Source organism: Tachypleus tridentatus, chromosome 4 (genome assembly GCF_004210375.1).
Source record: "Tachypleus tridentatus isolate NWPU-2018 chromosome 4, ASM421037v1, whole genome shotgun sequence".
NCBI lineage: Eukaryota > Metazoa > Arthropoda > Merostomata > Xiphosura > Limulidae > Tachypleus > Tachypleus tridentatus.
The window spans coordinates 34,650,708-34,666,624 of record NC_134828.1 but is presented as its reverse complement, the minus strand read 5'-3'; the positions used below and the strand labels follow the sequence as shown (position 1 = coordinate 34,666,624).

Below are 15,917 nucleotides of genomic sequence, written 5' to 3'. Positions count from 1 at the left end.
TAGAATGCGCCTGTTTAATGCCTGTGGTCTAGCCAACTAGACAATGTACATCTATTCACTGTACATCTAGCATTGACTTGTTTATGATCTCTGTTAATAGGGCTCAGTTCAAGTATTATGTACATGATTATTTCTACTTGTATGTAGTTTTAATGATATAAATGTTAATACAGTGTGTGTATCTAAACAAAATTTGCAGACTTTCAGTAAACATCACAAGTCATTTGTACACAAAAATCAGGGTTTCATTGTAGTATTTTTACTAAAGATTTGTCTGTGAATATATCGATTTTTAACAGTCTGAATGCACAGTGATCTTTCATGTGATGACTTAAAAATATTTCATTTATAAAATCTCAAATGTCATTTACGTTATCTCTGACACATCTTAAATATATTTTGAATATTTTTACAATAAAACTATTTTATCTGTTATTTTCTTCACTTAACCACAAAAAATATATACACTGCAGGCCAAAATCGTAAAGCCAATGACCATAGAGAAAAAATATGCATTTTGCATTGTTAGACTCAACCACTTTTTTGAGTAGAGCTTTGAAACATGAAAATAACAAAAGGAAAAATAAAAATAAAAAACTTTTTTTAGCATTTAATAGGGAAAATGTAAACACTATGAAATTAGCCTAAATGCTAGCTGGTCAAAAGTTTAAGACCATACTGAAACGAAGCATTAATTGGTAAACACTTAACAAAATTTAGTCATTTGTGTTCAAGCATTAGCATTGTCAAAAATCTTCCACTGACATCTCCTGTGTGACATTGGGTAAAAACATGGCAAAGGCTGAAAAGTTGACAGGGTTTGAATGGGGCAGAATTGTTGAGCTACAAAAGCAAGGTCTCTCTCAACGTGTCATTGCTGGTGAGATTGGGCGTAGTAAAACTGCTGTTGCAAATTTCTTAAAAGACCCTGAGGGATATGGAACAAGAATTTCAAGTGGTAGGCCCAAGAAAATTTTGCCGTCGTTGAGCAAGAGAATTCAACGAGTTGTCCGGCAAGACACCAGCTGATCGTCGAACCAGATTAAGAACAATAAGACGGTATCTATGAGAGAAAGGCTTTAAAAACCGTAAACGTCTTCAAAGGCCACGCCTCCTTCCACACCACGAAACAGCTCAGTTGAACTTTGCTGAGAAGCACCAAATGTGGAAAAATGGACGAAGATTTTATTCTCTAATGAGAAAAATTTAACCTGGATGGTCCAGATGGCTTCCAACATTACTGGCACTGGGGACGTTTTCTACATGACGCAGTGGAGGAGGTTCCATCATGATCTTGGGGTGCTTTCTCCTTCCATGGAACAATGGAGCTTCAGGTTATACAGGGGTGTCAAACAGCAGCTGGCTGCATTGGCATGTTGGAGAGAGCATCCTTATTGAGTGAAGGCCCTCGCTTCTGTGGAAATGACTGGATCTGTTAGCAGGACAATGCTGCAATTCACAATGCCTGCAGGACAAAGGACTTTTTCATGGCAAATAACGCGATTCTTTTGGACCATCCAGCGTGTTTGCCCAAACTGAACCCCCATTGAAAATGTTTGGAGTGGATGGTAAGGGAAGTCTGTAGAAATGGACATCAATTACAAACAGTGCATGATCTTTCTGAAGCCATCTTCACCACTTGGAATAACATTCCAGCTAGCCTTCTCCAAATGCTTATACTGACCATACCAAAGCGAATGTTTAAAATTATTCACAATGACGGCCATGCAACTCACTATGGAGACCTCTTGTTGGGCATTTCCTATTTTTTTGTATGGTCTTAAACTTTTGACCAGCTAACATTTAGGCTAATTTCATAGAGTTCACATTTTCCCTATTGAATGCCAAAAACATTTTTTATTTTTATTTTCCCTTTTCTTATTTTCATCTTTTGAAGCTCTACTGAAATATATTTTTTCTTTATGTTCATTGGCCTTAAGATTTTGGCCAGCAGTGTATAAAAATTCTTTTTTCTAAAATGACTTCATATTGTTATGCCAAACTACATTTTCTTTATCCTAAGTAGCTTTAAACTCATGACAGTATACATCTATTCATGTTTAAATTTTGTTGTTTTATTGTCATTTGAACTATGTCTAACTATTGTTCATGTTGTTATATGTTTTAAATGACTTGAGGAAAATTTGCCTAACATTATACAACCAAATTAGGTTACCCATGAACTACTCACCTGTGTGCCTTGTGAAAATTTTTTATGAAATTATTATTTATTTTACCTAATCTAGCCTGAAGAATTTCCTATTATTACATTGTAATTTTATAAAAACAAATAAAAGAATGGGCATCAGAAGCAAGAAAGTCTGTCGACTGTCAGTGGCACTCAATGCTTTATTCCTACTAAAGGTAGTAGTGCACTACAGAATTTGTAATTAATTAAATAATGCACCAAATAATATTGAATAATAACATTTAAAGCAAATAATTTCCAATAATTATCACAATTTTTATGGCTTTCTAACTATGTGACAAGAGCTGTTATAACTTCATTCAAGATAGTTGATCTGTTTCCTGTAGAAAGTAACTTGTACTATAACAGAAATTGGCAACTCTTTGTTCAGAAAATATAACACAATAAGTTATTTGATAGATGAAAAACCTTGCCTTTGTTGGTTATAAGTAATATAGTATTAAACATCAGAGGTAACTATTAACAAATACTGAAAGGATATGAGAGGTGAGTGTGGCAAGAGGGGTCTGATTTTCTATTTGATGGCTCTATAACCAAACAGAATTGAATGCTATGAAAATTATGCTTTGTCTGAGTGATAATATTATAATAAGTAGTTTATATTACATTTCATACTTCTTGGATGTGTGTTAAATAAATTAGAGAAGAGGGAATGCCTAGAGAAAGAATGTTATTTCTCACATTAGGGAAAATTTGAGATCTTTTTTAATATTGCTTAATAAAATTAAGAACTTAAAACTCCAATACTATTCAAATATAGATTATTAGCTAGGGTTTTATGCTATACTAATTGATATAACATGGATAAACAAAGAGTAGTTTAATTAAATTATAAATATAACTCACTAAAACTTTGACATACACAGTAAAGGATGCCTGTGACAAGAGGAGTAATATTGCTGAAAAGTCAGTAAACATTTTCTTCAAAAAGCCATGTAAACTATATTCTGATCACCAAAAATTATAAATAGATTAATTCTATAAAAACAACCTGTGTGGCAATCTTGTTCAGTTGCAGTATTTTCAAGTTGTTTCTTCCTCTGGTTAATTGAGTGTTGCATTATTTTGGGACAGCTGAGGTGTTTGGTACTTTTTGCAGTTTTACTTTATATACGAGAAACTATTTTGTTCATGAAATGCCATATATGGTGCAATTATATATTTGGGATTGAAACTGAATAAAGTGTTATATGGGGGAAAAAACAACATACCATTTTTTTTATTATTTTATCCATAAGTGGATGTCATTACAAAGACTTAAAGACTTGTAGTCATGGATTTAGTCACCATGATGTGTTAAAAAGATGCCATGCAAGATCTGATAATTGCTAATCAAATCCACCAAGCTGTTGTGCCCTCTTTATGCAACTACAAAATCTAGTTGGTCTTTAAAGTATTTGACTTTTTTACAGTGAGAACTCAGAAGAGAAATATTAACAAGCTACAATCAAATGACATTTAACACCTTGCGACTAGTCAGGTCTATAGAAGAATTTTCTTCCTCTAGTAATTAAACTATAAACTATTTCAATACATCTTTAAATGGTTTTATTAATGTAAGGTGAGGTATCCAAGAACCAGTTAAAAAACATCAACTAAAAATAAATGCCCAGCTTTTTTTTTTTTTAATCTGTCCAAATCTAAAGGGAATCCAAATGATTAAGGACTATTTATAATGCATTATCAAACTTTGTACACTCTTAACAATTTTCCTTTTAAAAATACCAAATACTGTTTTGGATGGAAAGAGGTATTATTAGAGACCTTCTTCTAACACATAATAATAATAAGCTTCACTCTCATAAAGTTTTGATACTTTTGTTTTTACAGTGGAGCTGAAGACAAACATGGCTACCTTTGGGATAGGCATTACGGTAATTGTCTGGCTAAGTTACCACATACAGATGTTGTGAATTCTGTTGCATTCAATCCAGCTGATAATGAGATGCTTGTCACAGCAAGTGATGACTACACTATGAAAATATGGAGATCAAAGAGTAGAATTCAGCATCTAAATATCCAGAACAAGGATGAGAACAGTATCTCAGAGATAAATACTTAGATACCAAAGGAATGAGGACTCTCAGTTCCTTAGTTCTGTTTGTTTTGTTTATTATTATTATTAGCTTTTGTACAAAAGTAAATTTACTTATAAAGGAAAGATTTTCAAGACTTACTATGAAATCAGCTAAAATTTTTTTCACTCTTTTTAGATTGTAACATGTTTTAGTTATGATTCCATTTGTCACTGATTTCTTCAGGTATTAGAAAAAATGTTTTAAGTTGGACTCTGTAAATAAGTTTCCTTTTGTCATTCAAAATTAATGACTGTAATCTTACTTTTGGAGATATCTTTTCTTGGTTTGCAATATGAAAGCTTATAAATCAAAATATTTTTTTTACTTACACAGTGCAAGTGCAGTTTATCAGTTTTAACTAATCTTATGTGTTTGAAAGATTTACATGAAATGCTGTAAATGCAATATTCCTTTCTATGAATAATTAAGAATGTGCAAAAAATATTTTCCTCTTTGAACCATCATATAGTTTCGCTATTCAATGTTAAATGTAATTTCCAATACTGAGTAAAGTGTATGGAAGATATATATCCTAAACCTGTTTGTTTCTTTTGACAGACATACTAAATATATATTTATCTTTTGTAGCTGACTGCCTTTTTGGATAATAAGTTTAAGATCTAACTTATAAGAACCTGCTTAAAAGCATTATGTAGAAAAAAACTTAAAAAGGATATTTTAGAATAGAATATACAGCCAGTGAATAATGTATATTTTGTACAGGTGAATAGCCTATATAGACCTTCAAACTAAAGGTTATTGAAAATGCTAGCATATATTTACTAAACCACAGTTTAACCAGGAAATGTACAAACTACAGTGAGGTGTTTTTTGCTACTGGGATTGTTACTCCTTAAAAGTCTGACTGGATTTTTTAGTAGTGGCTAGATGTTTATCCATAGTTATAATAATAAAAGAGGTGGTAAAAAGTGAAATAATAAAAATTAGTATGTGATTTCATCACCTACATTACTAACTTGTACAGATAATTTACTAACACTTTTTATTTTATAACTATAATGTAAAAATATTTTTAAAGGTGTCTGTAAAAGAATGTATCACAAATGTATAGCAAAATTATTTGGCTTCTGATAGGTAAAAGTTGAAGTTCAATTACAAATTTGATAATGTTAGAATAAAACTGCAGAAACATAAAATATAAATTTTAAATGTTTTAGTGGGCTGCAAGCCTTCCAAAATGAGTTATTTTTTAAAGTTATATCTTATTTATTAATGTAAATTATTTTAATATCACATATGAACAAGATAACCTGCTACATTATAATTAGAATTAATGGAACTTATAAATACCCAAATATTATTATTTCTTTATTTTATTTTTCAAAATTATTGTTCCTAAATATAAATAGTAAGTATTCTTATAGTTTTAATATGTAAATAGTTTTTCAAATCAAGACATTTTGATCCTAGTGGAGATTTTTTTAAGGTATTAGTAGAGTTTTATATTATATGGGTCATTGTGGAGAGTGGCTTACTAATGTAACTAATTTATAAGTACTACCATGAACTTGAAATACTTGTGCAATAGTAAAAACTTCTTATGGTAATTACATTTAATAATAAGCTGAAATTATTTTTCTTAGCCTTCCATCTCAGAAATTAACAAGTAACCTAAGGATATGTTTTTATAGGTAATAATAATAAAATGTAATGTTTGTTGTTTTTTATAATTACTGAATAAACTTGATATAGAATTGTGAAAAAAATAATAATTTATTCTTCAGTTGTTTTACTTATTAAAATGAACTAAAGAACAAATTAATATCTTTTGATGTGAATTATTTTTGGAATTTTGAACTTTATGAGGAAAGTTAGTGTTATCCTAATAGTCAGTTGAAATGGAACACAAAATACTATCTACATTTTTATAAAAATGTGAAAAAGAGTTTTCTTGTTAAAAGTTTTTTCCAGTACATATGTAGTATCCAATTACATTTGTTTTAAAATAAAACTATCTTTTGTAGCATTTTAGTAATATTAAAATTAGTTATTGCATCAAATACATGAATTTTTATGTATTGTTATTGTCTTAGGTCAAAGCTACACAATGGGCTCTCTACGTTCTGTCCACTGTGTACAATCCCATATTTCAGCATTGCAACTCCATAAGCTTTATGATGATCCACCAAAAGGGAGGGGGGGTATAGTTTGTAGGAGCAGGTTGTTTTTAAGTTTATTCAAAATTATAAAATTTTTCACAAATTATATTTTCCCAATTTTTGTACTTTCGTATAACAGAAGAAGTACTTAAATTTGGAAAATGTGTGAATAGAATGAGAAAATGTATAGATTATAAAATATTATAAAGGGTATAGTGGCTGAGAACCTTCAAAACTGATTTATTTTATCATAGTTTGATAAAACCTATTATATATTATTTGTGCTTAGCTGCTACTATTTTTGCTTACTTGGAAACGTGTCTGTATCGTAAGTGTATATGCTGTACAAAAATGTGTTTGCATACAGTATTCTGCAATCTCTGGAATGTACAGGAAAAAATTAGCTCTTAGCAGTGAGTAAGTTTACACATACATCTGCCTTAGAGGTACTCAATGTTTTGGAATATCTCATTAATTTAGTGCAACAGTGTTGGGGTAGCTGTCAATCAACAGTAGGGTCAACTTTTGCTTTTTACAGTAAATTTAATCTAAATTGGATTTCTAAAATACAAAGAAAACAGAGAGATCTTGTGAAATGAATGAGATATTCCAAAGACATTGTATTTACTCTCCAGACAGGAACACATGCCAGTTTCATATATTTAAAAAAGTATTAAGAATGAAAAGGAACACTGCATTTAAAGCAAATAACATATAATGGCAAAGTTTATGAAACCCTTGTATTTTGTTATTCTTTATCAGTGACAATATAGCTTGAAAAATAAAGTATAGAATATACTCAACTAATTAACACGAATAAAATTGTTCAATGATTTTTTTTGTAGAATTATTATAAACATCGAAGTAATTTTATTTCACAAAAATTTGTTTTTACTAAATTCAGAAACTTCCATTAAATTAAAAAAAAAAATCATAGCATTACACACACTGGCTAAAATGAAATTGTTATTTATAAAATACAACTGGATTTCCAAATCATAATTATCTACATATTTCTGGAGAGTTCGACATTATAAAGTAAACTTGTGAGCAGTTTTGCTACTATTGATATCTTGACTTCTATTTGGGATGTAATATGTTAAAATGACTAAATAAAGCATTTGCAGTATAGCTTGAATAACAGATTTTAACAGCTCACTTGCAATAATTAGCTTCAACAAAATTCACCCCTTAGTGGCTCAGCAGTAAGTCTGCAGACTTACAATGCTAAAAACCGGGTTTTGATACCTGTGGTGGACAGAGCACAGATAGCCCACTGAGTAGCTTTGTGCTTAATTGAAAACAACAATACAACAGGAACATTCCACAAAATTCAACAGAGATTTACTGAAGTTCATTTTTCTACATTATGAAAATGGATAACGTCTTAAAATGATTATAATACCAACTACACCTTCTGCATAAGTAAAGTGAATTCTTGGATAAAATAATCATCCATGTTCTGCAAAGTTAACAGTTTGACAAAACTGAGCGTTAAAGCAGTAACTGAAACCATTAACTATCTAGTTTGATTTTTAAGTCACTAAAAAAATTTTTTTTCATTTGAAACCAACTCACAAATATAATGGTTTTGTTAAATTTGTAGCTGCTTCATTTCAACTAATTTTAATATTGAGTATTAAAAAAATATTGGCTTAATCAGAGTTTATGTCAATCAAAAACTACAAAATCAATTGCATTCTATGTGGCAAAAATGTTAACATAAATTTAGAGAATAAAAAACAAATACAGAAAACTGCCATACGAAGACATCAGCTAAAAATTAATTACAACATCTCAGGAATTTTAATTTGCATGCAGTTGGAACTATTAAGAAATTGAGTGTTATATTGTATGGCATGTCCAGCAAAGGGCAACCTGCAGCCTTGAAAATGTTCAATTAAAAATATATATATATTTAGTTAGATTATTTTTATTTACATGTTCTGCTGTCTTGTCCTCCTATTTGCCTTTTATCAATGTAAAAAATTCATGAAATAAATATGAAAAAAAGAAAACTTCTGTGCTGGACAGTTTGATGTATGATTGAAGACCAATCAAATGGGTAATATTCAATGTCAGTTCTTCCTACCCCATAAATTTCTTATTTTAAAGATTGTCATCCAGTCTTTCATAAGTAACACCAATAAGTTACTTGTATATAATATGTCCATAGCTGGTTTAGATGGGTAATCTTTAGCGTCAACTTCAGGATAAAAATGTATTCTCAAGACAACTGGTGTGAATATGAAAACTTTAATTACAATAAAACACAAAACAATGTTGTAACCTTCTTAGATCATCTTCAGGTTAACAAACAGAATTTGTGACCTAAGAAGGTTGAAACGTTGTTTTGCACTTTATTGTAATTAAAGTTTTCATACTCACATCAGCTGTCTTGAGAATACATTTTTACTTCAAGTGGGTTTCTTGTTGTCATGAGCAACTTTAGGATATATTTTCCAACTTTTTTTTTGTCATATAAACATATTAAGATTATATGCAGTTTTCTTCATCTAATTAGTTCTTCCTAAGTGTAAAATGTTTTATTTTTGAAATTGAAAAAAAGAGATTTTATTTTTTTAACAACAATTTCTAGTTATTAGAGCATTCAACAGCAGAATCGTTTTACAGGTTAATTTTCTTATTCTAATGGTAATAAACTGTTGGTGGTAATATTAGAACTTACAAAATAATGTCCTAGCAGATTCAAAATCTGGGGAAAAAAGTAGGTACAATACTCACTTTGCTATAGCAAAATACCACAATTTCAGTTATATTGTATATGACTAATAACACTGAGAATAATTGTGAATTATAAATATTTAGAAAGCCTTCTTTAAGAAAAAGGAATATATTTCAGGCTTGATAACTGACCCTAGAGCTTGACAATGGTTCTTGCCAACAGAATGGAGTTAACCAAAAATATTTCAAATGTTTATCCATTACTTTACTTCTAAGCAAATGTTTAATCATGTAATGTTTTTTCTTAATTTGATGTATTTTCTTATCTCACTGATTTTAACAACTTTGTAACACTTTTGTAAATTAGCATTTCTTTTTATTAATATTTTGGTAGGCTTAAATGACACTGAATGGCAGTAAACAGACTTTTAAAAAGTTATATGAATTATTCATAACCTCTAGTTCAGTTGACCTAATACAATGTTGAAAATTTTATATATATATATATACTCTTCAAAAAAAGAAAGGCAAAATATGAGACAAATTGTTAAGTTTATTCCAGGTAGTTCTATATGACGTGTGAAACTTTGCACATTCACTGCTGAACATCCAAAGTCTGCAAAGGCCACGCTCACTAGGTGAAGTTTAACGTCACTCAACGTCAATAACGAGTATGCCCTCCATGAGCATCAATAACTGCTTGGCATCTCCTGCCCATGGAAGCCATGAAATGACGAATCACATCCTGTGGAATGGCTGTCCACTTAGCCTGCAAAGCTGCTGCAAGCTGAGGTAGAGTCTGCGGTTGAGGTTGTCGCCGTCGCAGACGTTGGTCCAACTCGTCCCAAAGATGTTCGATGGGATTTAAATCTGGTGATCTGGAGGGCCAGGGAAGAACGTTGATGTTGTGGTGTCTCAAGAAGACAGTGGTGAGTCGGGCTGTGTGAGGACAGGCGTTGTCATGTTGAAAAACGTCGACGTTCACCATGATGGGTTGCACATGGGGACCTAAGAATCTCGTCGACATATCATTGAGCCATAAGATTCCCTCGAATGTGCAAAAGGTCTGTTCTGGCATTGTAGGCAATGGCAGCCCACATCATGATGCTGCCACCACCAAATCTGTCAACATCCTGCACACAGTTTGCTGCAAAACGTTCACCTCGACAACGGTAAACACGGGTCCTTCCATCCTGCCTACGAAGCATAAAACGTGATTCATCGCTGAACCAAACATGCCTCCATCGTCAATGAGGCCATACCCGATGTGCCCAAGTCCACTGCAGCCATGCTTGACGATGTTGCTGGGTGAGGATGACGCCTCTGACTGGACGTTGAGGTCGGATTCCTGCATCTCGGACGTGGTTGCGTACGGTCTGATTGGAAATCCTACGCAGCCCTGGTATGGTTGAAGCAGTAGACGTCGCAGTGGTGGTCCTATCCCGAAGGTGACGTAACCGGATGTAGCGATCTTGTGTGGGCGTGGTCACACGAGGTCTGCTAGATCATGGACGGTCACGAGTTGATCCATGTTGTTGGTGATGATTCCATAGCCTTGTGATGGTGCTTGGGTGGACATTCACAGCTCTGGCAACATCTGATCGAGATTCGCCTGCTTCCAAGCGACCAATGGCATTGTTGCATTGTGCTTCAGTCAGTCTTAGCGTAACTGTATTGCGTGTCGGTGGCTTAACACTGAGCTATGGAAACCGAGAACCCGTCACTTTTATAGGGATTTTGCACTTGCAGAACATCCAAATCTCTCAAACAAATTTATTGGATACGCATGCGTTTTGGTGAAAAATCCGATGTTTTCCTCCGTTTTCAAAGTGCACAACTTTTATTGTCATTTTGCTCTGACAAACAGTGCCTTAACACGTGTAACATCACATACTCTGAGCTTGTAACATTATTACATATATTTCTCTTTAAAATAACAAAAATATCCCTTTTGCGTTCCTTGTTTTGAAGAGTATATATTAAAAACAAAAGCCTAAATGTCTTCTCGTAATAAACGTAACAGAAATGTCATTGTGATTTTACTCCCAGTCCAAAACATATATCATATGGAACAGCAAAAACACAATTATGGTAAACAAAAGTATACCCAAAGACCAAATATTTTAATATAGAAAATTGGAATTCTTTCCATGGAGTAAGATGCATCAGCACACATTGATAGTAGGGTTGGTGTAAGTAATTTCCAGTAAAACAGTATAGATAAGTTTTACTGAAGAGGGAAAGTACAATTAGTATGAACACAATTGCCCCATTACTGATTAAAAAGTTAAATATTTAAGGCACCTTTTCATAAGATAGTGGAATCACAGAAAATTATGCCATGTGCTAGTTGACAGTAATTTGAATTAAGCCCACAACCTGAGTAAATAATGGATCATTGCTGGTGTGCCCAAGATCAGTCAATATGTGGACTGGATGTTGATAATCTGCACATGTATGGATGTCTTTGAATCATGTATACTAGTAGTATGTGTCAAGTTTCAAAACTTGTATTTTAATAAATCATGCAATTATCAAACAGCAAGAAAGGGCACACTTTCATCAGAATACAAAGAGTATATACTAAATAAGTTGTAGAACTCCTCTTGCAATTATATTCCTGTACACCTTTAAATAAATCGAGAAACAAATCTTCATTTTGGGATGTATTGTGTTCTCTCCATTATGTAGGTGTCTGAATGTATTGCTTATTTTCATAATCAAACAAACTTACCAATCCAATCTTCTTAAAGTTCCAATCAGGGAATTATTGAGGTCAAATCTATATCAGTGGCTGATAAGGAGATGAGTCTCATCCATAATCTGAATGTGCCATAATGTAATCAGATATCGCACCAACTCCAAAGACAGTGGTAGGGAGATATGGTGAAAACAGTGCTTTGAATAAACTTCCATTAAAGATTTTATGTAACTTGTATATGTTTACACTATCATTTTTCTTTCTCCTGTTAAAAAAGTGTCATTCTGAGATTTTAGTATTTTCAACAAGTACTAAAATATGCCATAGGTTGTATTTTTGGTCCATCCAAATCAATATGAAGTTGTCTTTAATTTTGAACTAATAAGACTAGAGGGAAGCAGTTAGTCAATAGCTCATACCACCAATACTTGTGCTATTCAAACTGAATAATGAGGTTTAACTATCACATTTATGAATGATTGTCACAAGTTCAGCCCAATAGACAGAATACTGAGTACAGTTGCACATTTACTAGGTTATGTACACAATAGGTGGCTAGTTTTAGTAAAATTTACAAGTCTGTTGTACACAAAAAATCAGGTGTATTACAAATGTATTTGTTCTTGAGTTATGTCTGTAAAATGAAGGTATCAATCTAACTTGGAACTCTAACAAGTAAGAATACAAGGTAGTGTTCGTAGGAGTAATAAAAATACTTTTGTCCATCACATACTCTGCACATTGTATTTACATGGCCTCTGAAGTACACATCTACAGTTGTTCTTTTTTATATCCCTGCATACTGCATCTGATGTGTGCCTTCCCTTCTCACCACAAAATGTCCTTAATCAGCACTGTATAATAAAATTAACAGTTTTTAACCCTGACATCAAATACACAATACCATGTTAAATGGAACTGTAGAAATAATGCACCTATATAACATGATTTTGTGTCTAAAAACCATGGACATTTCAATTCACATATAAGCACTTTCAATTAATACCAAAGGTCTCTTATTTATTTTAAACTGGAATTTCAGTTCTTTCTGTTCTACCCTGTTTTCTTTACTCTTTTTTATTTGGATGAAATAAGGTTAAGATAGCATTAATATATATTATTACTTAAATTCCTGCACTCAGGCCACAAATGGCTCATCAATACTCAGATTTTATGTATATATCATATTATAAAGGAACTCTTGTTTACTTGAGATAGTGGTAAAACGTTTTTTGGTATGCAATGTGCATCTTCCAACTCAATGAAATTATCCCATGTGCATGCAGATTTGTAACAGAAGACACAATTTTCCCCATTCTGCTGCAGTTTCCAGTCACAGAGAACTTTATTTTTATCCATTCTCAGGGTGTAGATATGATGTCATGAATATGTCGCACATGGATCTAATGCATTAGTGCCATCTATAGAAATATGATCGTACTGTCTGTTTAATGCCCTTATATATACTTCACAGAGCGTGGATGGATCTTCACCAAAATTGATATGGAGGTCCATTAGGTCCATGAAGAAATGCACAAAAATTTTCAGTTTTGCATTTTGTGGTTTTAATAAATATTTTTGCTGTTTTTTTCCACTACTTTGCCCTGTTGATAGATCTTTACCAAATTTGCCATGAAGGTTTGTTGGGTCCATGAGGAGATACAAATTTACAGTTTCACATTTTGTTTTGCTGTTTTTATGGCATTTTGGTTATTTTTTTTTTAATTATATATGAAGGAGCAACTTTTCATGTCTTGGTATAACATTTCATTAATCATAAATTTACATAACTTTATGATTCCACAGTACTGGCACCTCAGCTATAGTAATAACACTATGTCTTATTACATCTACTAAATTATTCCGATACATGCAAACTCTCTAAACACAACTTATTACTAGACAGTAGAATGAGTAATTATTAATTATGGTGTAGATTTTTACTTCATTATATTTGTAGAATCCTTTATTTAAGTTTGTGTTAGATGTACACATTTGTAAAATAATTTTACTCACAGAATGATAGTAAGGCAATCTTTTATTAATTTTCAGTTTAAAATAACACATTAATTAAATAATGCCAACATTTAAATACCATTACCAACAGCATTAAAAGTCAGTTTAATGAATCAATTTTTCATAGTTCATTGTACATCATATATTAATTTTATAAACAATGATTAAGTAAGTTAGAAAATAAAATCATTGAAATAACACAAAGGAATTTATTACTCATGGCATATTTTTTTTTATTTTATTTGCTAACATCAGACATACTGACAAAAACTTTTACACCAACAATTTTTCAACATATTACATACATGAAAATATCAAAACAATATTATGCAAAGTAGTCTTTTTAATATATCAGTCAACAAAATGACCAAACTTTATTCTATTAAGTCTATGCATATTTAGTATTAATTTGAAGCTGTCAGTTACAGAATTTAAATCAATTTTCAAAATAACAACAACAATGACTTAAAACTAGTCTATAGCTACTATTTCTGGTCAAATCTTGACAGAAGCACTGTATACTAACACAAAATTATGCATGACTGAAAATTTTTTTTCTGAGTACATGAAACAAACTGATGCTTTATGTCTAAAAAAATATTCTAAACATCAAATGTGATCTGATATTCTACAAGTTTTATACCTCGGAGGGTGCTTTAAGTTAACTTACCCTCATGTCACAAACATCTAATTATTTAACTGGTGCTGCTAGATATAAATAAGCATACCCAATTACCAGAATGACTGTTTTCTTATAGTGACTAGTATGAAATTTTTTATACTTGAAGAATACACAACTGAGTACATTTTGACATTGGTTTTCTCTTAGTGACATTGACCTTCAAAAAGTTTCTACATCAGAGTTTAATAAGAATTCCAGATGACAGAAAATATTTGAGGACTAAAATTTTTTAAAGGTTCCTCCCATTCATGGATCTTCAAGTAGATGACAATTTTGGCTTCATGACAAATAGGATCCAAAATGTAGACAGCCTTAAGAACCAAGGCAGAAGCAATATATATGAAAGGTATTCCAGTCCTGAGGATATATCTATCTTGATAACTTTTGTTTTCCTGTACTCCATATTGTAGCTTATACCAAATCCCTTTTTAACAACAGGTTAATTCCTGATTATTATTATGGTAGTAACACAGAAGACTTAGGCCTAACAAGCTCTCTGATAAAAATCCTCCTAATTCTACCTGTGTCTTATATGAGTACAAATTAACACTTTCTCCATAATGAAAAGAGAGAGAAGGGAGAGACCAGATAATATATCCAATCATTATTCCTGCTCAAATCTAGAAACACTGCAATAAACATTTAAACAAAATTTAATATAATCAACAAGATATATACAAGTGTAACAGAACTAAAACTTCTTTACCAATTAATAAACTACTTTCATACATTTAACTTCAATGCATTAGATATTTTATTATGGTTTGTAGGAGTATTTCTAATTTTCATCACTAACACAGTTGGCAAACCTTTAAAGCTGTCAATGATTCCTAAGTGTTGGGAGTACATGGCATTGATGGCACAAATATTTGGTAATAACTTTTGGGTACCTGTCTTAGAAGAAGGCTAGCAAAGAAAATTACCACACTTGTCATGTCATTGAATATGGAATGAACTTCCAACAAAAACTGTGAATTTAACCATAATACTGAGAGGGAAGGAAGGCAACATAACTATTATTTTTACATGATTTATGATGTTAAATACAAATTCTGTACAATTAAAGTTTGGTAAGCTACACTTCCTGAAATATACATAGAGCTTATTATTGTGCTGGTAAAAGTTTATTACTTAACAAGTGTTCAACCTTAGCAAGGCAGTACCATGTGATATGCAAAATATAACATCTGATACTATGATTTGCTTTTGTCTGTTAATAGTTACAAGACCTTTCGTTTGACATCAGTAATGAAAAGTACAAGTATATACGTAAAGCAATACTTGCAAATCCTTTTGCCTCTCTTGTTTCTAATAAAAAACTCACTTAAACACTATTAAAACAATTCTGTTTGTCAGATTTCACAAACAAGTTTTCTTCTTAAAATCAAGCATAAAAATTGCTACAGAAAAAATACAGATGGTTTAA

General features: G+C 31.6%; 2 protein-coding genes across 8 annotated transcripts in view; one reads left to right on the top strand and one right to left on the bottom strand.

The window, feature by feature from the left end:
* Window positions 1-6,310, top strand: part of Fbw5 (F-box and WD repeat domain containing 5) — a 44,513-nt gene extending 38,203 nt beyond the window's left edge. For all 7 annotated transcript variants that reach the window (XM_076497621.1, XM_076497620.1, XM_076497619.1 and 4 more), the window contains one exon: window positions 4,040-6,310. In XM_076497621.1, coding sequence (XP_076353736.1) covers window positions 4,040-4,271 — 232 coding nt within the window. In that variant the 3' untranslated portion in view covers window positions 4,272-6,310. The remainder of the gene's footprint in view (window positions 1-4,039) is intronic.
* An 8,673-nt stretch (window positions 6,311-14,983) lies between these two features.
* The window catches only part of LOC143248826 (WD repeat-containing protein 47-like), a 58,512-nt gene continuing 57,578 nt past the window's right edge, over window positions 14,984-15,917 (bottom strand). The window contains exon 11 of the transcript XR_013027212.1: window positions 14,984-15,120. The gene's annotated coding sequence lies outside the window, so the exon portion shown is untranslated. The remainder of the gene's footprint in view (window positions 15,121-15,917) is intronic.